This window comes from Spinacia oleracea, chromosome 5 (assembly GCF_020520425.1).
Source record: "Spinacia oleracea cultivar Varoflay chromosome 5, BTI_SOV_V1, whole genome shotgun sequence".
Lineage (NCBI taxonomy): Eukaryota > Viridiplantae > Streptophyta > Magnoliopsida > Caryophyllales > Amaranthaceae > Spinacia > Spinacia oleracea.
The window spans coordinates 102,727,603-102,749,656 of NC_079491.1; the positions used below are offsets into that span (position 1 = coordinate 102,727,603).

A 22,054-nucleotide genomic window follows, 5' to 3' on the forward strand; every position below is an offset into this window, starting at 1 on the left:
AAGCAATGTTTTATAAAAACCAACAATTTCACCCTGTATGGCATCAGCTTCAACTAATTTGTTTCCACAATCATCAAACAGAACTGTAATCCTATTCTGCCTATTCCTTTCTTTGACAGAAGAGAAGAAGAAATGATGGTTAGAGTTCCCCACCTGGAGCCATTGAATTCTTGATTTTTACCTCAAAGCAATTTCATCCACCCTAAGCCATTTCCTCAAATTATCAGTACAAGTTTTCTCTTGTTCATAAAGATCAGAAGAAGGATTAGACTGAAGGGAGGTTTGAACAATCTCTAGCTGAGATCTAGCCATATCAATTCTCTCTTTTATGCCAGCAAACTCTTCAGAATGCAGTGTTTTTAAATTGTGTTTAACAAGGCTCATTTTAGACCACAACCTAAACATAGCATAACCTGGTTTCCCACTGGTACCTCAACTATTCTCAATCAAGGAAGCAAACTTACTATGATCTGCAAGATAATTCAAAAATCTAAAAGGTATGCCTCCCTCAACTTTATCAGGCAAACAATTCACCAAGAGCGGAGAGTGGTCAGAAATGGAAGAGTTGAGATATTGAATAGGAACACCACTAAACTTATGAATCCATTCAGCATTACCAAGCCCCAAATCAATTCTACTAGCTGTTTTTCCATCACCGGAACCTTTATGCCATGAGAAATAGTGGCCCACACTTTGTAGGGGACAAAGACCAGCAGTCACAATAAACTCATTAAAATCTTTAATTTCAGCAGCAGAGACATGAGAACCATTAATCCTATCAGCATCATACAAAGGAGAATTAAAGTCACCAGATATGAGCCAAGGGTGAGAACCAACACTAGGAAGAAGGAGCAAAAGGGAGCGCCAAAGATCCTTCCTAGTTTCAATGGTATGCAAACCATAGACTGCTGTAAAGAACAAAGAAACATTACCAGTTCTATCCCTAATCACACAATGCAAAAACTGCTCATGAGTATGCAGAATTGACAAATCAACCTCTGAATGTTGCCAACCCAACCAGATCCTTCCTCTAGGGTTCAAGTTATAATTGTTCCCCCAACTCCAGTGTCTACCAAGTTTAGAAGACACCCTAGGAAATTTAGCTATTTTTACTCTAGTTTCTAATAAAGCAATGATATTAACATTGTTAACTTGTAACAGATGCCTTACCTCAGAAGCTTTAGCAGGATCATTAAAGCCTCTCACATTCCAAGTACATAAGTTAACCTTCTTCATGTGGTTCATGTTGATTATTCTGCACAGTCACACCATCACTATCCATTTCTCCAGTAATCTCCTTGAATCCCAAATCACCATAAAGCACAGTGAAAGGATTACTAGGACTCAAATTCCTCATCCTTCTAGGTCCCCTAGTTCTCCTTGTTACTATGTTCCAATCTTGGCCACTAGATTGGACTACAGGTGGTTCATGATGAGGAGTAAGGACCCCCCCTGCCTGTTGCTGTAGAGCTGGTACATGTTGCTGAGTTGGCTTAGCTACCCAAACCTTCTTTACAGCTGGTTTTGGAGCTACTTTGGATGACTTGGTGCAATCATGACCTGCTGTATTGCACTTTTTACAATAGAGGGGCTTCCAATAATACACTACAACCTGCTTAAACATTACTCCCCTAGCATCTTCAATCCAAACATGGTCTGGTAGCACAGTAGTAATATCCATCTCAATCAAGACCCTGGCAAATGATACCCTCTCCTATTTTGTTGTACACTCATCAGCACACAAAGGAACCCCCAGCAAACTACTAATTCTACTGAGAGAATCACTCCCCCAGCAATGCAAAGGCAGATTAGGAAATTTAACCCACAAGGGAATCACTTTGAGGACCTCCTCATAGAAGTTGAAATCTGCTGCCCATGGCTTAATGATCACTGGCTTACCATAAAAGGTGTATGAACCCCCTGCAACAATAAGGTTCTTATCCTCAATACAATCAAATCTAATGATAAAATACCCTTCATCATGGAAAAACACTTGAGGAGTAGCAACCTCACTCCACACAGCAGCCATAAAACTCCTTACAGAGGCCAATGTCGGTGATTCTCCAACAACATACATAACCAAAGAAGCCTGCCATTTATCAACCATAGTGTCAAGCTCTGATTGCTGCAATTGTGCTACTTTTTTCCTATCTTTAACCAAAAGGGTCACAAATTCCAGGGGAGCTCCTTTGGAAGCAAGCTTAGCCCAAGCAAATAAATTCACCCATGGTTCCTTAATAGTTCCCCCCTCCTTAGGTGTTTGACTCGAACCACTAGTAGGAGCTTGAGGCTTCAATGGCTGGCCAATAACACCCACATTTCCAGGGTTTCGAAAAACAGAGTCCGTACGACACTGTGGAATCAAATTCCCCTCCCCAGTGAGCCCCAACGACTGATTTAAAGCAATAATGGTATCATGAAGAGCTTTAGGAACCATACCAGCCGATGAGTGCACTAGATTGGAGTAAACAAGTTCTTCGTTCTCAAAGTTCGTCGCACTATTTGCAGCAACTGGGTTCGATTTTTGGCCCCCTTTGGAACCAAAAGAGTCTCATTTCTAGGTTTAGAAAGATTGGAATCATCCTCCGAAGCCATTGGTGAAGTTACAATCAAGCTAGCCTTCTTCTTCTTCGCCATTGATGAAGGTGGCGCACGTTAGTAAGCACCCTTAATGTACACCCTCTCATCTTGGGAGAGAAGAAAACTAACAGAGTACTATTTTCAATAAAAAAAATATACTTTTTCGGTCCACTTTATCTTTCTTTCCGGAGGAGTCTGTTGTTTCCCCAATCCTTCCTTCCTTTGACGCGCTGCATATTTTTGTTGCATGGATAAACACTTCGGCCTCCTCCAAGACTTCAGCCATAGTACTCACGCTTTTCTTGACCAGATCAAACTTAAAGGATCCCTTCTTCAATCCTCTGATAAAATTATCAAAAGAGACGCCATCGGGCAAGTCTGGGATCTATCCTGCTTCTAGGTTGAAACGCTTCACATAGCTTCTTAGGGATTCATCTTTCCCCTGTTGGATCCGTCCCAAATGCATGCTTGTTTTCCTTTCATCCTTGTGTGCCATAAACCTTGTGGAGAACAAAGTTTGTAGTTCGCTGAAAGAGGCAATTGACCCTGGGGGCAGTCGTTCAAACCACTTAGACGCCACTCCTTTGAGAGTGGCTGGGAAGTATTTGCACCAAGTGGCTTCATTGGTTCCTTAAACATACATGTGATGGCGGTATGCGACTAGGTGCATATCGGGATCGGTGGTCCCGTCATAGGCTTCAATGGTAGGATTTTTTACCTTGGGTTCCTTCGGGGCGTTCATGATCTCATCGGAGAAGGGGGTACTCATGTGCCTTAGCGTTAGATTATTAAACCCTTGCTGGATATGATAAGTTGGTTCACGGCGGTTGGATAGCAGGCGGGGGCGCATGCTTACTCTGTTGGGCGTCATCTGGGTCTGTCCTCGTGTAGAGGGGTAAAATGGTGGATCTTCCATCACAGGGGTGGACCCGGTGTCTGATAGTTCAGATTCATCTTCATAATGTTCTTGACGCCTTGAGGCAGGCCGGAAGACGGCTGGTGGGCTTCCCCTAGACGGTGGTCGTATGACCGGGTCCCTTTGAGGTAAGAAAGTAGGGGGGTCGCGGCCGTTTCCCGAGTGCTCAGGCACAGGGCTGAATCCCATGCTAGCTTGTGGACGAGAACCTTCTCCAGCCCTCCATACGTTGGATCTGAGTAGCATTCTGCTTATCCGATTGACGCCTAGGCTGAGGGGTCTCTGTGGAGCCGTCCTCTCAGCGCTGTGGATTAGCATATTTTTCCGAATTTCATCTTGCAATGTGGTGCTCATCTGTTGTCGAAAGGTTTGATTCATTTGCTGTTGGAATCCTGCTATGATCTCGCGTAAAGATCCCACCGAGACGGGCAAGTCTAGATTCTCATCTAGCACGGCGTCTCGAACGTTGGGGCTTAGGTGGCCGCCTGGCGGAGACGCCTCTGTCATTGGTTCTTCTTCTACAACCACCTCAGCCTCCTGCACCCGACGTGGTGTGTTTCCTGCATTTGCGATTCGATTGGCTTCTTCCTTGTGCCATTGGCTCCTTTCGAGAGGCCGCCTCTCTTCTCCCTCACCAGTGTACTCTCTGTCAGGGTGTAGTTCGGCTACGATACTGTACCTCCCCACAAACGGCGCCAAATGTTGTGGGATCTTTTACGGTGATGACGTGTGACGCGTTCCTCGGAGGTATCAAGTATGACCTGACACGAACTTCTGGGAAACTGCAAAATAAGAATATTCCCGTAGGAATATTCCCTCCGATGCTTAAATAAGTATATGCTAGAGAGAGAAATAAGTTGTAGAGAGAGGGCAGAGCAAAGTTAATGCTAAGTTGGTGGGAATGAATTGATTGTCCCCTTTCCTTGGGATCTGAGCCCTATTTATAGTGCTAGGATTTTTTGGGAGCTGGTGCTGCTTTGATTGGATAGTTTCTTGAGATCAAGACACGTGTCTTGCGTAAATACTGGGGATTGATATGAGTCTGGCGGGCTTATTAAGCGTTTTGGGCTTCTTGTAATTAGTGGAGATGGGTCCCTTCTAAGTAAGAGGGCCTAAAGACCTTCTAGAAGGTCTTTTAGACTTTGTTAATGGGCCTTTACAGTTTGGCTTAGGTGGCGTTTATTTTAGGCCACATCACACGCCTATGGGTAATTTGGGTCAATATAGGTCATTTATGGCCAAAAATGGCATTTTCGATCCTAACTACCAACAAATGAACCTATTTCCACATTCTAACCCTTTTTCATGATTCATATGATTATTTATATGTTTAAGAAACTCATTTCAAGTTCGTTATGCACGCATATGGGTCATTTGGGTCGATATTGGTCATTTATTGCCAAAAATGGCATTTTCTATCCCAACTACCAACAGACGAACCTATTTCCATATTCTAAACGTTTTTTTTGATTCATATGATTAGTTATATGATTATGAAATTCATTTCAATTTCGTTATGCACGCCTATGGTTCATTTGGGTCGATATAGGTCATTTATGGCCAAAAATGGCATTTTCGATTCCAGCTATCAACAACTGAACTTATATTCAAATTCTAAACCTTTTTTATGATTCATATGATTAGTTATATGTTTATAATACTCATCATTTCAGCTTCGTTATGCACGCCTATGGGTCATTTTTGTTGATATAAATCATTTATGGCCAAAACTGCCATTTTCGATCCCAACTACCAACAAACGAACCTATTTCCACATTCTAAACCTTTTTAATGATTAATATGATTGGTTATATGATTATAAGACTCATTTCAAGTTCGTTATGCACGCCTATGCGTCATTTGGGTCGATATAGGTCATTCATGGCCAAAAATGGCATTTTCGATCCCAACTACCAACAAACGAACCTATTTCCACATTCTAAACCTTTTCATGATTTATATGATTAGATATATGTTAATGAAACTTATTTCAAGTTCGTTACGCATATGGGTCATTTGGGTCGATATAGGCCATTTATGTCCAAAAATGGCATTTTCGATCCCAACTACCAAAAAACAAACCTATTTCCATATTCTAAACTTTTTTCATGATTCATAAGATTAGTTATATGTTTATAAGACTCATTTTAAGTTCGTTATGCAAGCCTATGGTTCATTTGGGTCGATATAGGTCATTTGTGGCCAAAAATGGCATTTTCGATTCCAACTACCAACAAACAAACCTCTTTCCACATTGTAACCCTTTTTCATGATTTATATGTGTAAGAGGCTTAGGCCTGGTTATTGGATAGGGTAGCCCAACGGACAACAGGGTCGGGCTCAATTTAAAAGGGTCTTGACCCTAAAAATTTTATTGGACAGGGTCACTTATAGGGTCATAGCATATAGGGCTTTTATAGGGTTCTGATAAAAGCCAAAAAAAATTCTTAAAATACAAGAAGGGCCAATACCAGTATACAACTACCAGACATCTTCATCTCTTGAAAGCTGGAATTACTCTCTCTCTCTATTAAGTTAAAACACTGAAAATTGAAAATTAATCAACAATGGCATGAACATTCTTCCATCAACATTCTGAGTTGAAATCGAGTTGTAAATCTCGATGTGAGCACATTCTTCCATCAACACCTGCCAATCTGCCATTGTTCCCGCAGAGAAGTACATGAGGAGCTAAAAAGCATGATTGATCGATGGAATCCGACAACATCGCTACGCATGCGATCTGTTGAAGCTCTTAATAGACTTCCATTATCAATCGATTTACATAAAAAGGAAAGAGTAAGGGAGGAAGGAATGATGGAATTGGGTTTGAGGATGAAATTGAATTGGGGGAAAATGAGGACTGAGAAAATTAAGGTGAGATTTTATATTAGTGGGAGACTGGGAGGTGACAAAATTAAATGTTGGTGTTCATGGATTGTTAATTTGTTATTAGTGTCTCTCTTTCTTTTTAGAGTTTGCATTTCTTTTGTTTGTGCAGGAGGTTTTTCATGACAGGAAGCCATGAGCATTTTCCATGAATATTACATCTTTGACTTTAACGCATTTACCAAAAAGAAGCTTAAGAAAAAAGCCCGTTAATTACCCTATTGTAATTTAGTGTTGACCCTGACCCGACCCTGACCCGACCCTGACCCTCTCGGCCCTGGCCCTGACCCTATCCATTAACACATTCAATTGACCCTACCCGCCCAATAACCAGGCCTAGTAACAGCCCACCCGTAACGAGCTGCTTCCTAAACACACGTAGTCTTCAAACCACTTCAAAGATAGCATAATTACTACTTTAAATCCTGCGAAACAAACTTTAACTCTTCAAACCACTTCAAAGATTAATCACGGGTTTACCCTATCTCAAAGACACTAATTAAGACCCATAAACTTAATTAGTTATTAAGAAAAATTTTGGCAGCACTTCCCCTAAATATGGACAACCTAAAATACTGTTTAGGAAATTACGTCTATCTTTTTTTTTTCCCTGCTTCAATTACATCAGTCCAACATATAACATATTCCAAAACATCACCAGGGTGTCACTACAACAACCCACACTTAATAAGCTTCTTCTAAACACACTTAACTATAAACCAAAGAAACTTAACTTAACTATGACTCCAACACAGATATGTAATCCATAAATTATAAACCAAAAGCTTTAAGAAGAAATTATACATCCGATCAACAAACTCTAGGAACTAAATTACATTTGCCGAATCCATAATCCAACCTTGGACACATAAGGCCATTGGAGAACTCTACGACCCTTGAATCTGAACTGAGACTCGATTCTTGCTACCTGCAAAACATTTTAACTCAGCCCCCACCGGGACAGGTTCATAGAACAAAATCAGCGAAAATCTGAGTACACACATCCAACTTGAAATGCATTTGATAGGTGGCTCAAAATAGTTTTAGTTTTAGTTTTATATTTTATTTTGAATAGAAACTTCTCTTATTAAACCCAGTTGGAAAAACAATTACATGATTAAATCACACTTGATTCTTTTGAAATCTATTTCGCAAAGTTCTTATCGTTCAACAATAATTTTAGAAACAATCCAACATAGTGTTATCAAGACAACTTGAGACCTTACCTCTATGTCACTAACATCCAAATTCACAATCAACATAATTAGTTAATCTCACAACTCATGATTCATCTAGTTACTCTCATACTCTTAATCATTTTCAATCATAACCTTATTCGACAATTAATTATAACCATAGACCAAGTATTCTCCAAGAGTAAATTTTCCCAAACCATAATTTATGTTGCAAGGTGAAACTCAATATACATATATTCACAACTCAATGTGAAACTCATTGGTACAACATTGACAAAGTCATATAACTTGATTCATGGAATTCTCATAACACAATTCAAATGCATAATACATATTCATGGAAAACTTATAACTCGATGCCAAAACACACAACTCAAACTCAAGATAATAGCTTACACAATCACAACATATTAGCTTACTGTTGGGGAAAGTGAACACGAATAGGTAGGGGTTATTCAACCAACTGTCTCTATTTGGTGGGGGTGGTCACCCTCCTAATAAGCATACGCTTGCAAGACTTAACTAGGACATGTTCCTAATTACGGGTCTATCCCGCCTCTACGAGTCTACTTTTGTAGCACTCGCTTTACGGCCAAGCCGCTTTAACGGGTCTATCCCGACGAACTACAGGTCTATCCCGCCTCTACGAGTCTACTTTCGTAGCACTCGCTTTACGGCCAAGCCGCTTTAACGGGTCTATCCCGCCGAACTACGAGTCTATGATTGTAGCACTCGCTTTAAATGTTTTTCATCACCACGCATGTGAGCAATATGCAACACATACACGGCTACTTTCCCCTACTTAAGAATTTTATTACCAATTTATGCACTTTCATTCTCAAAATATCATTCGCATTCTCTTACTCATGTATTAGCTTCATTCTCATTAAATCTCAACTCACTTTATTTCTCAGAATAAGTCCTCAACCCAATTAAATATCAATCTCAAGACCTGATGACACTTTCTCTTACACTTAATTAAAATGTAATGATCTAATTACAATTTGGACACTCCTCTCAACAAATCCCCTTTAACTTAGAAACGCTCCTTATCCTTGGCTATATCCTAAACCATTGATTAATAATTGACTGTTAGTGAGTGATACTCATTTAAGATCCCAAGGTTATCAATAGGTTATACTTTCCTTGAATCCGAATTCATTATTTAATAGCTTAGTGTGCCTGAAATGTATTTTATAAACATTTTTTTGGCAAGCTGATGAGCGACATTTATATCGCTCTTAGCCTAGGATTTTATGTTAGTTTTTATGCTTTTTTATAGTTTTTATAGCTTTTTGTGTGAGATTTATAAGTTTTGTTCCATCTTGTGCTTTATAGGTGATCTTGATGAAAAATGATGGGAAACAAGTGAATTTGAGCCAAAACAGGGCTTGTGCGGTCGAGTGGCGTTTTGTGCGCCCGAACAGGTAGTGCAAATGGAGTTCAAGGAGATTCCAGTTTTGTGCGGTCGAATGCCCTTTGTCATTCGATCGCACAAAACGGATTTTTGAGGCAGAATGTCCCAAGATTGTAAAACGACCGCACAACCCTGGTAATTCGACAGCACAGGTTTTGTGCGATCGAACGTGCTCTGTTGTTCGGTCGCACATATTTGGTTTTTGGAGGCAGAATGTCCCTAACTTGGGATGCGGCCGCACAATGTTCTCTACTCGACCGCACAAAAGTTGTGCGCCCAAACGGCTTTTCTTGTTCGACCAAATGAAGCTGCGAAGGAATTATGAGCCAAAGAAATCCCATTCGACCGAACAGGGTTCTTCGTTCGGTCGCACATGACGAAGGAAGTGTTCTTCGCTACCTTCGCTCGCACAAGACCCAGTATTTGCTCGAATGATTCTTTTACGTTCGGTCGCACAAAAGGTCTATGCGACCGAATGGTTGTGCGGGCTGCTGTTATTCGAATTCTGGCTTCTATTTTGGGAAACTTATAAATAGATTTTTCGATTTATTTTGTAGAGAGTAGAATTTTAGTTGATAATTGGAGATTCTAAAAGTACATTTTCAGCAATTCTAGAGAGAGAAACTATCCTCCAATCAAGCTTCAATTTGTAATCCTTCTTAACTCTTCTTCAATTTTGCAATTTAATTCTTAGTTTCTTAATTCTTGCTCTTGCTTTGTTGTTGATTGTTATTCAATTCCTTAATTTCTTGAATTCTTGATTTCAGTGATTGAAGTTACTTTGGTTCTTAATTCCTAGTTGATTGTGCAATTGAATTCTTAAATTCTCTTCTCTTACTCCTTCAATTTCATGCTTGCTAGCTTAGAATTAATGGATTGCTTAATTTCTAGAATGACTAGTGAGTAGAATTAGGTTAGGGAAAGGGGAGAATCTAGGGGCTTAATTAGGGGAAATTGATGATTGATTGTTGATTGATTCATGTGATTAAATATGATTTGATGATAGGACATCCATGCTAATTGATTGGTAGTTGCAAATGCTATTCGATTAGAATGACGTGGAACCATAGGTTAGGTTTGGCAAGAGATTGTGGGCCTATCTTGTGTGATCAAATGGCGGTGCCTATTATATGCTAGTTAGTTTAATCTAGGATTAGGCGAAAGCTCTTCCATTGATTAGACGCTTAGCGTTCCCTACCCGAGAGGTGGCGGGTTCGTCTTTAGATGCTATTTGCCTAATCGTCACTTCGTTGCATGATCATCATTGCTAGATAGTTTAATTCATTTCCCCAGATTTTCCTAGTCTATCCCCGACTCCCTAACATCTCCCTTTCTTGATTCAATTTAGCATAATTCGTAGTTTTTAGATTCTTAAAAGTGGCAATTCAAAACCAAATTCTTGTTCGAACTAGATTGACTTTCAAACTCGATAACCAGCGTTTCTTTGGGACGATCCCTTTTCTTACCGCTAGCCGGTTAGTTGAGTAGTTTTATAAATATTGTTTGCATAGGTTATTTTCTATCAACGACGGAAAATACGCCCTATCAAAATGGCGCCGTTGCCGGGGAACGGTTGTTGTTTTTGAGTTTTAGTTGAGACTAGTTCATCATTAGAAAATACAAAAACATTGCAATTTCGCTTAGCTTTCTTTTTCCTTGGAATTGCTCACGGTTTTTCTTGAGTTTGTATGCTTGTTAGGGGGCGTGCTCGTCAAAGGATCCTCCATCCTCTTAACCTTGAATTGGAGAGGACACTTAGGAGACAAAGGCGTGTACAGTCTAGCTCATCAAGCAATAACAGATTCGCATCGTTGAGTGTTGGTGAGGAACAACAAGAGAGTGAGCAAGTGTTTGAGAACATGGCGCTCCCGGTTAAGAACTTGGTAATACCGGGGGCATTCGAAGCTACATGTGGTATTCAAGCCCCAACAACGGGTGCCAACAACTTTGAGATCAAGCCCGCCTTGATCGATTTTGTGCAAAGAAACCCCTTTTGTGGGAAGAGTAATGAATCACCTCACGAACATCTCAAACAGTTCGAGCACTATTGTGACACAATCAAGCACAATGGTGTCACATCGGATTAGGTGAGGTTGACATTGTTTCGGTTCTCCCTACTTGGGCGAGCAAGTGATTGGCTTGACAAGGAGGTAAAGCCCAACTCACTTCGCACTTGGACCGAAGTGACAAGTGCATTCTTAAACAAGTTCTACTCGCATGGGAAGACGGCGGAGTGTCGCCACAAGATCCAATCCTTTGAGCAAAAGCGAGATGAGTCACTCTTCGAAGCTTGGGATCGTTTCAAGGAGTACCAAAGGGAATGCCCACACCATGGGATTCCTAAATGGTTGTTGCTCCAAACATTTTACTTGGGGTTGAGTCCAAGTTCGAAGACAAGTCTTGATGCGGGCGCGGGAGGCCCCATTATGAATAAAACTGAGGATCAAATAGAGGAAATCATTGAGGATGTAGTTCAAAACTACCAATCTTGGCATGTAGGCACAAGGAATTATGATGGGAAAGGTAGAAGTGAAGATGGTAAGGGTTCGGTGTACGCCATAGAGCAAGCACGGATGATAGAGAAGCTTACCTCACGCTTGGAGAAGCTCGAAAATACACTAAGCCAATCGCCATCACCGTCTACAATCCCTCCTCCCTCGGCCACTCTTCTCTCTAAGGGGAAGGGCAAGGTTAGTTCTTATGGCTCAATGCCTTCGGGCACATTCTTTTATGAAAATTGCCAAGACTATAGTCATTCCCCCGATGCATGCCCCTTAGATCATAAATTGTCATTTGTGGATTATGGCCCTTCGTATGAAGGAGAGTTTGATGTAGAGTATGCTAATGCCATCAATGAGAGGTCTAGGAATGATAAACCTAACAATCCTAATTTTGCTAGGCAACCTAGAGGGCCCTCCATGTATGGTCCCCACCAAGGCTATGGCCAAGAAAGTGGGTATAATAGCCAAAATCGAGGTGGCTATAGAGCACAAGGCTATCAAAGCCAAGCGCCCTATGGTCAAGCTCAAGGTTTTTGAAATCAAGGCCAATACAACCAAGGGGGTTATAATCCCAACCATCAAGGTGGAGGGGGTTATAACTACTCTTATGGGCAATTTAGGGGTGCCTCAAGTGGGGGTTATCCTTTGAACTGGGGAGTTCCTTATGGTGCATCTCAATTGCCACCTCCCGGATTCAATGGACCGAGGACCTTTGGCAACCAATATCAAGCAAACCTTAGTGGTTATGGCGTTACACCTCCACCACTCCCGCCTCTCAAGTCTAATCTTGAGGCTCTCATGGAGTCGTTTGTGGGGGCGCAAGCCAAGAAGAATGTCGAGTTTGAGGATGGATTCAAACAATCCAACACTCACTTGAAGATGATTGAGACCCAACTAGCTCAACTTGCAAATACCTTTAGGGAACATCATGCGCATGCTAGTCTCCCACCCCAAAGTCATACTCCAAGGCAAATGAATTCCATAGTGACAAGGAGTGGGAAAATCTTAGATGATGTTCCTCGAGCTAGTATGGTTTCTAAGCCTAATGGGAAGGAGCAAGGGGGAGTCATTGAGTCTAGTGACAATGATGTGGTAGAAGAGGAGCCTCCCATCAATGATGTAGGTGAAACTCCTATACCAAAGGAGGAAACTCTCCTACCTCTCCCCACTCCTAAACTTCCCTATCCCCAAAGATTCATAAGGCACAAGTTGGACGTGCAATTCTCAAAATTCCTTGATGTTCTTCGAAATTTGCACATCACCCTCCCCTTTACGGAAGCATTGAAACAAATGCCTACCTACTCAAGATTTCTCAAGGAAATCTTGAGTGGGAAGCGGGATTGCGACGTAAAGGAGACGGTGAACCTAACCGAGAATTGTAGTGCTATCATTCTCAACCAAATGCCACCCAAACTCAAGGACCCGGGTAGTTTTTCTATCCCTTGTGCTATTAAGGAGCTTGAAATAAGCAATGCCTTGTGTGATATGGGTGCTAGCGTTAGTCTAATGCCTTACTCGGTGTTCGCCAAGCTTGAAGTTGGTGATCTTGTCCCAACTAACATCACCTTGCAACTTGCCGACCGTTCGGTCAAGTATCCTATTGGCAACGTTGAGGATGTTCCCCTAGTGGTTGGCGAGCTTACTTTCCTTGTGGATTTCGTCGTCTTGGAAATTGATGAGGATGCCCATACCCCCATTATCATGGGGAGGCCATTTTTGGCCACCGCGGGTGCTCTTATCGATGTGCAAGAAGGACTAATCACTTTGAAAGCGGGAGACGCCAAGGCTAGTTTCAAGCTTGCAATTGATGAACATTGTTGCTCTAAAATTAAAAGTTTCATGAAAATTGACACTCTTGCTTGTGTTGAGAACAACCACTCTTGTGCTAATTCTTCTAACAATTTTTATGTTTCTAAGTGTGCTAATGAGCTTGCTAGGTCCTCTCTTGATGACAAGAATGTCCATGGAGTCCCAAAGGCGCTTGGGGATGAGCTTGAAGATGTTGTAACCATCCCCGAGATATTTGAAATGCATGTTGATGATGATAATGGAGCTAAACCCTCCAAAGTGTTTCATGGATCGGCTAAGAAAGCCAAGAAGTCAGCTAAGAGTCCATCGAGTCCCGAGGAGGGGCATGTTGGTGGATTATTTGGTTTCCGCCTCTTGAATGGTGATGTCGGTAAGATTTTTGTGCCCAAAGGGGCAAAGAAATGCATGTTGACTAGTGTTGACGCAAGGTTGGTTGTCTTTGACCCCCCTTGACCTTTTGGGGGGGTCCGTCAAGCTAATGACGTTAAACGAGCGCTACCGGGAGGCAACCCGTGTATTGGTCTCATTCTTGTCCCCCCATGAGCTTTGGGGGGATTCGTCAAGCTAATGACGTTAAACGAGCGCTACCCGGGAGGCAACCCGGTTGTCTAACTCCTAGCTTTAGTTTTTATTTGATTTTGTGCTTTAATTTTCATTAATTAGTTTCATTTTCGATTTAAATAAGAAGCTTGTGAAAATAGTGCAAAATCTTGTTTTGTGCAACCGAACGTGTCCTGTTGTTCGGTCGCACAAAACTCGTTTTTGAGGCAGAATGGGAAATCTTTGGCACTCGATCGCACAATTCTGAAAATTCGACCGCACGAGGTCTTTGCGACCGAATGATCTTTTCCGTGCTATCGCACAGGTCTGTGCGACCGAACGACTTATTCTGTTCTATCGCACAGCCTGGCGGGGTTGCCATTGCAGGCATTTATTCAAAAATTCGCAAGTTTCTTTTCTTTTCTTCTTCATTCGTCCGAATCTCATTCTCTCACTTCTCCATTACTCTCTTCTCTCACTTACTACTACTACTCCTCATTAATTTCACTTACTTCCCTTCACAAATTTCACTTCCCATTCATCAAATTCTCTCATTCTCATTCATCCTAACTCCTACAATCCCCAAAATTTAGATTTTTTTTGCAAAACCCCCAATTTCTAGGGTTTTTGTGAAATTGTTCTCAATTGTGTGTATGGTAAATTGGAGCTCTAGAGGCATCTTGGGATCGATTCTAGTCCACTTCCTTTGCTTGTGGTGATGATTTCTTTCCCTTAATTCTTATTTTTCATTCCATTTTCACCATGTTCATAAAATGTTTGAATTTTCTGAAATTTTTGATTTTTGGGTGTTAGTTGATGCATGTTTATGTTATTCTTAGTCTTTAATTGTCTAGATGAGCTTTGCATGTTTAATTCCTTGTTCCATTTAAGCTCTAGACTTTTTGAGATGATTTAATGAGATTTTGGGATACTTTGATTTTATTTGTTTGTGGAAGTAATGGTGATTGTTTGTGGTGGTTAGTATGGAGTAATGTGGTTAGTTCAAGCTTGTTGAGGAGTTTGTGTAATTTTTAGAGCTTGATCATGAATTGATGAAGATTGTTAGCTCTTAGCTCTTGTAGTTGTTCGTTCGTCCTAGATTGTGAACTAATTAACTTAGTTTATCCCTCTTTGTGTGTCTTGGTCTGTTTCTTTTTGTTTTGTAGATTTTTTCTTAGCATCAACTCATTTCAATGGCACTAAAGCGATCAAAGAAGAACCCCGCCGCAACCGAGGCCGCGATCACCTCTTCATCAAAGAGGAAAGCAACAACGGCACCAAACCCTCCGAACATGGAAACTTACGGAATTGAGTTCACCTAGCAACGCTCTTGGGATTTCTTTGAGGTCCTTTCCAAGAGGACTATTAAGCCCACTAAGTTCTTTCATCGGGAAAGCGTTCGTAGCTTGGGGTTGAGGCCGAGGTTGACAAGTTACTCAAGGGCCTAGGGTGGGAAGAGTTTGCAAAGATGAGTGCCCCTACATACAAAAGGGTGACTTTGGAGTTCCTCTCCTCGGCTCGAAAGAACTTTGTAGAAGATGAGGATGGTAACAAAGTAGTGGAATTGAGCTTCCAAATTTTCGGGCGCCAATACAAGTTGAATAACAACCAAATCAAGTCCCTCTTCTCCATCAAAACGAATATCGGTTACATTGTGAATCCAAGGGCCGAGTGTGCTAATGACTATAATGAAAACATTTGGTGGAGAGAGCTCACCGTAGACGATAGAGATTTCTTCTCCGCCTTGGCTAAATCTTCCTCATTCCATCATCTGGCCATCCGGATCATGAGCCGCCTTCTCATCTATGCCCTTTTCTCTAAGGGAGCGACCGGTGCCTTGTCGGGCACGGAACTTGGTGGTTTGTGGTTGACCACTCAAGAGAAGCAAGGTGTGCTCGATTTCGGGCAATTGCTCATTTCCCGGATCATTGAGGTGCGGGATAGCCATTTGAACAAATCCGACATCCTCCTTGGTGGCATGCTCACTCTTCTTGTTCGTCTTCTACCGAACAACCCTTATGTCAAAGAGATGGATGCTTTGCCTTCTGTGGCCGGTGGTGAGTTCTTAAACATCCGGGCGATGTATAATGCTACTTGGCTCCACTACACCACCAACGAGACGCAATGGATTTGGCTTGTGAAAAAAGCAAATTGGTGCTTACTTCCGCACCCGTTCATCACTTCTTGGTCCGAGAGTGTCCGTTTCTTGCTTCCACGGCATAAGAAATTCGCCGCCGCTGCCACCGGCCAAAGCCACTGCCTCAAAGTCCACCAACACCTCCACTCAAGCTCCTCAAAGTCCACCTCAAGGTCCGCCTCAAAGTACTCCCCCGAATGTGGGTGGTATACTTCTCTCCTCTCCTTTTGATTTGACGGGTTTGCAATCCACCCTTGCGGCTATCTTGCAAGGGCAAGAGGACCAAGCTCCTACCTTGGCCTCTCTTGCTCCTCAAGGGAGCCACACGGGAGATTCTTATCCCGATTTTGACTCGTCCTACTACTGTAGGCGGGTGTACGACTTCCATGTTGACAAAGGGGACTTTGCCCCCTATGTCAACTATCCTTATCACCCTCCCCAACAAGGGCTCATCCCTAGTTGGAATGAGGAGCGTACACCCACCTACCCGTATTGGACGGGCCCATCCCAACCCGGTGTCACTCCTCCCTCTTTTCCGCCCTATGATTATACCATGATGGGCAGGAGTGACTACCGCGGTGACCCCATGTATCCCACTTCCCCACCGGTAGATCGGCCAGATGGTTGGCCCGAGGATTTCACCGGGTGGCCTAGGGGTTACACGTGAAGTTGGGATGGTCCCCGAGGAGAGCCACCCCATGGAAATTACCCCCTTCGGCCCGAATATAGTTGGCCGCCATATACCGATGCTTCGGGCCCCGATGTGTACCCCACCTATAATTCCACCCCGTTCACCACCGATGAGGCTCTTGCTCATCGCCTTGAGCGGGATGACTATTGGAGGCGTTATGACTCGAAGGGTAAGGCGCATGCCCCTGGTCCTTCTTCTTAGAATTCACTCCATTTCTCCCCCATCTTGATGTGATGGTATGCTTGCGATTAGCTTGGGGGAGAAATGCGGAGTGGGGGTTTGCTTAGGGATCTTTTGATGCTTGTTGGTGTTGTTGGTCTTCTTGCCACTTTGTGTGGTTGTACATATGATAATGATGAGTCTATGATGGTGCTTTTGGTGTGTTTTGGCCATTTGGCCCTTGTCTACTAACATTTTTTTCTTGCTTGCTTTTGAGCATTGTTTTGGTATGTTTAATCGCGGTGGGTTCACACTTTCCACCTTTTGCCTTACCCGTCTTTATTTAGGAGAGTTTGTTCGGGTTTTAACGGCTATTTGCGGGACTTGCTCCCACGACAGTACCGGTAACATTCTTCTAACTCTATTGCATACTTTGGGGGACGGGTATACATCATGTTGGGGCATTTGGTTGGATGGGTAGCTGTGCCCCTCCTTGGTTGGTTTTAGGCCGTGAGGACATGGCCTAATTCTAGCTTGGGGGGAGTTTTGTTTTGTGGTTGGCTACTTATTGATGCTCATTGCTATGAATCATACCATTATGTGCTTGTTTCCTTGTTTTTAGATTGATATAGTTTTTTAGATTGATTTAGTTTGATTTTAGTTTCTTTTCTTTTTGTTTGTTTTGTTTGTTTCTTTTTGTTTCCCTTTTTGGTGTGTTTTCTTATTTTCTTCCTTTTTCTTTTGTTTTGATTTCCTTTTTGTCAAGGCAAGTTTTTCTAGGTTTTCTTAGGCAATATTCTTGATTGGGGCATATAAAATTGGAACTTGTAGATTAGAATGCTTTTATTCCTAATTGGTAGATTTTTACACGGTTCTTAATGTCTTGGGTCGAGTCTAGGATTTGGTGTCAAGAAAGTTGGTTGAACTATGGGTAGCATGCGTCATGAAGTCTTAGCTTGTGGTAAGATAGTGTCGATTTCTCTAGTGATTTGAAGCCGGAGAGAATGGTATTTGCTCCCTTGTGAGGTTCATGCTAAAAAATAAGCCCAAACACATTTTCATATATTGAGTGGCATGGATCCTTAGCATTGACTTTCTTATCTCCCGAGTTTGACCATTTCCTTCCCAAGACCGCGACCGAACTACTTTAGGGGACTCTATTTTCTTATTTTTCTCTTATGTTTTGTTTGCATTTGCCCCTTTGCTAGCCATTTGAGCCTTGACCCTTCATTTCTTATGAGCACATTACAAGCCTAATAGCCTTTGTTTTGTTTTCACCCTTAGAAGTGATAGTGAAGCTTAGAGTTATGATGCTTGTTGTTTTGGAGTAATTATGCAAAGTTGAGGAATGAATGTTGTTTGGTATGAATGGCAAAGTTTTGGAAGAATGTTGTATATACTGAATAATTGTTGCAAAAGCAAAAAAACAGAGTAAAGTTTTGAAATAAAAGCCAAAAATAGAGAAAAAACAAGGCATGAAAAGTTTCATTTGAAACACAAAAAAAAAGAGGAAAATCAAATCAAGATAAAAACGCAAAAAAAGAGTTGTAGTTTAGAATTGTTGTGGAGTAAGCTTGGGGGTACCCCAAATAAGTGGTACGAGTTTATGTTTGGTTCAAAATGCTTGAGTTTAGTTCTATCATTGCGCTTCACTTTAGATATGAGCACCAAATGGCCAAATTTGTTCCGCGCCTTACCCCTAGCCTACGTTACGCCCTAAAAGCCCTCTTGAACCTTTAGAGTTGAGTCATTGTCGGTGGAGGGAGGATTTGGTCAAGCTTAAGGAACAAGGTTGTCATGCTAAGATGTCAGGTAGCCTAATGTTGATTTTCTGGCGCCTTCGCGGTGTTTTGAGACGCTATTCTCAATGGTGGATAAGATCTAGAGATTTGTCGTGGTATGCCCGGATGTAGCGGGGTTGACTAGTGCTTGCCCTTAGTTCACTTTGCTTGATGCTCGAATCTTTCACTCGGTTTAGGACATTAGTTAGCGTGTACTCATTTATTTGATTAGTAATATTAGTGTTCTTCTATACTTGTTCCATAAAAAAGCCAATCTTGAATTTTGTAGTTAAATTTCTTTTCTTTCTTTCTTTTCTTGGTTTGTGTTTTCCATTTTAGTCTTGCCTTGATTAGATTTGCTAGATTTTGATTTTGGTAAATTTTTAGAATCTGATTAGTTGCTCATTCTTCCTTAGTTGAGTTTAGTTTGCTAGAGACTAGCAAACGCTTAGCTTGGGGGAGTTTGATGAGCGACATTTATGTCGCTCTTAGCCTAGGATTTTATGTTAGTTTTTATGCTTTTTTATAGTTTTTATAGCGTTTTGTGTGAGATCTATAAGTTTTGTTCCATCTTGTGCTTTATAGGTGATCTTGATGAAAAATGATGAAAAAGAAGTGAATTTGAGCCAAAACAGGGCTTGTGCGGTCGAGTGGCGTTTTGTGCGCCCGAACAGGTAGTGCAAATGGAGTTCAAGGAGATTCCAGTTTTGTGCGGTCGAATGCCCTCTGTCATTCGGTCGCACAAAACGGATTTTTGAGGCAGAATGTCCCAAGATTGTAAAACGACCGCACAACCCTGGTAATTCGACAGCACAGGTTTGCGCGATCGAACGTGCTCTGTTCTTCGGTCGCACAGATTTGGTTTTTGGAGGCAGAATTTCCCTAACTTGGGATGCGACCGCACAATGTTCTCTACTCGACCGCACAAAAGTTGTGCGCCCAAACGGCTTTCCTTGTTCGACCAAATGAAGCTGCGAAGGAATTATGAGCCAAAGAAATCCCATTCGACCGAACCGGGTTCTTCGTTCGGTCGCACATGACGAAGGAAGTGTTCTTCGCTGCCTTCGCTCGCATAAGACCCAGTATTTGCTCGAATGATTCTTTTACGTTCGGTCGCACAAAAGGTCTGTGCGACCGAATGGTTGCGCGGGCTGCTCTTATTCGAATTGTAGCTTCTATTTTGGGAAACTTATAAATAGATTTTTCGATTTATTTTGTAGAGAGTAGAATTTTAGTTGATAATTGGAGATTCTAAAAGTACATTTTCAGCAATTCTAGAGAGAGAAACTCTCCTCCATTCAAGCTTCAATTTGTAATCCTTCTTAACTCTTCTTCAATTTTGCAATTTAATTCTTAGTTTCTTAATTCTTGCTCTTGCTTTGTTATTGATTGTTCTTCAATTCCTTAAATTCTTGAATTCTTGATTTCATTGATTGAAGTTACTTTGATTCTTAATTCCTAGTTGATTGTGCAATTGAATTCTTAAATTCTCTTCTCTTACTCCTTCAATTTCATGCTTGCTAGCTTAGAATTAATGGATTGCTTAATTTCTAGAATGACTAGTGAGTAGAGTTAGGTTAGGGAAAGGGGAGAATCTAGGGGCTTAATTAGGGGAAACTGATGATTGATTGTTGATTGATTCATGTGATTAAATATGATTTGATGATAGGACATCCATGCTAATTGATTGGTAGTTGCAAATGCTATTCGATTAGAATCACGTGGAACCATAGGTTAGGTTTGGCAAGAGATTGTGGGCCTATCTTGTGTGATCAAATGGAGGTGCCTATTATATGCTAGTTAGTTTAATCTAGGATTAGGCGAAAGATCTTCCGTGGATTAGACGCTTAGCGTTCCCTATCCGAGAGGTGGCAGGTTCGTCTTTAGATGCTATTTGCCTAATCGTCACTTCGTTGCATGATCATCATTGCTAGATAGTTGAATTCATTTCCCCCGATTTCCCTAGTCTATCCCCGACTCCCTAACATCTCCCTTTCTTGATTCAATTTAGCATAATTCGTAGTTTTTAGATTCTTAAAAGTGGCAATTCAAAACCAAATTCTTGTTCGAACTAGATTGACTTTCAAACTCGATAACCACCGTTTCTTTGGGACGATCCCTTTGCTTACCGCTAGCCGGTTAGTTGAGTGGTTTTATAAATATTGTTTGCATAGGTTGTTTTCTATCAACGACGGAAAATACGCCCTACCACAATCAAGAGAGGGATTTTATATATTAACCACAAAACAGGATTACAACCTGGCTAAGGGTGAAGGAAGCCAGAAAGCACCCAAGACACACCAAAGCAAAGTAGGCAGACTACAACCAAAGAAAAAGGAACTCTACAAAGCAAAGAACCAGTTCCTATCACGAGGTTTGACTTTCTCACTAATGATGTTAGTGATTCTCAATCTGACTTCCTGCTTGATCAGATTCACAGTGCGATCAACAGAAGGGACAAGGTGATCCCAAACTGCACTATTCCTTGATTTTCAGACATGGTAGGTGAGAGCAGCTATTGCAGTGTAGCTAACCTTTCTTCTAAAATCCCCTTTACAGTTCCTCTTGATCCACCTAAGGAGGGAAACTAGAGAGTCACCCTTATGACTGACATTTAACCACTACAAGATACAGGCCTTGCAGTCAGAGCAGTTTCCTCATGCATACCACAAATGTAGGGCTTTTTTTTTTGTGACAAAACCTTGTTTCCCGTTCTACAAGAGGGGCGGTTCTTTAGAAAACCGTAGAATTTTTGTACCTCGAAGGAGTCGCCACCAAACATCGTTTAAAGTCTCGTTTGGAAAGACCGCAAGTGACTATATTTTGGATAAGGCCTTGAATCCTTGAAACGGATGGGTGAGATCCGGGCACGGGAATAAAAATGCTTATTCAGCGAGCTTTAGAAATATTCAAGTACGTTGGCAAAACATTTTTGCGAAAATATACCCTAGATTAGACTATGTGGGTTTGAATTTTGAGCAAATTGAATCTCTAATTGTATGGTGGTCACTTTTCTTTAAAGATTGATTTAAGGAACCTAAGGCCGGTTTGTCCAAAAATATCTTTGTTAAGCGTGATGTAACCTTTGTATTTTGTTGTATTTAGCATGTTGGTGATGAAAGCAATAAAGCAAATAAAGCAACATCACAATACTAAATAAAGTGCGGAATTAGTAAATACAAGACCCCCTAGAAAAGGACTAGGGAGTAGGTCCACATTGTTTAGAAATGGACTAGGCAAGTAAAGATGCGGAATTGAAAGTGCGGAATTGAAATTGCTGTATTGAAATTGCGGTATTGAAATTGCGGTATTGAAATTGCAATATTGAAAGGTATATTTTAAATTTGTACTTGGGCACATGAGATTCGAACGCCAAGCGGCTCCTTAAAAATAAGTGCGCCCGACACTAATTCAAAGCCAAAAATCTCAACTTGGGAG

At 41.5% G+C, this 22,054-nt stretch overlaps 1 protein-coding gene and 1 pseudogene across 1 annotated transcript; both read right to left on the reverse strand.

The window, feature by feature from the left end:
• Positions 1-432: 432 nt before the first annotated feature.
• On the reverse strand, positions 433-1,681 carry LOC130461747 (uncharacterized). Its single transcript, XM_056829935.1, has 2 exons — positions 1,228-1,681; positions 433-1,121 (listed from the first exon to the last, which is right to left on the reverse strand). Exons 1-2 carry the CDS (start codon positions 1,679-1,681, stop codon positions 433-435), a joined length of 1,143 nt encoding a protein of 380 aa, XP_056685913.1.
• Positions 1,682-11,235: 9,554 nt separating this feature from the next.
• Positions 11,236-11,336, reverse strand: LOC130462201 (uncharacterized; annotated as a pseudogene).
• Positions 11,337-22,054: the final 10,718 nt, after the last annotated feature.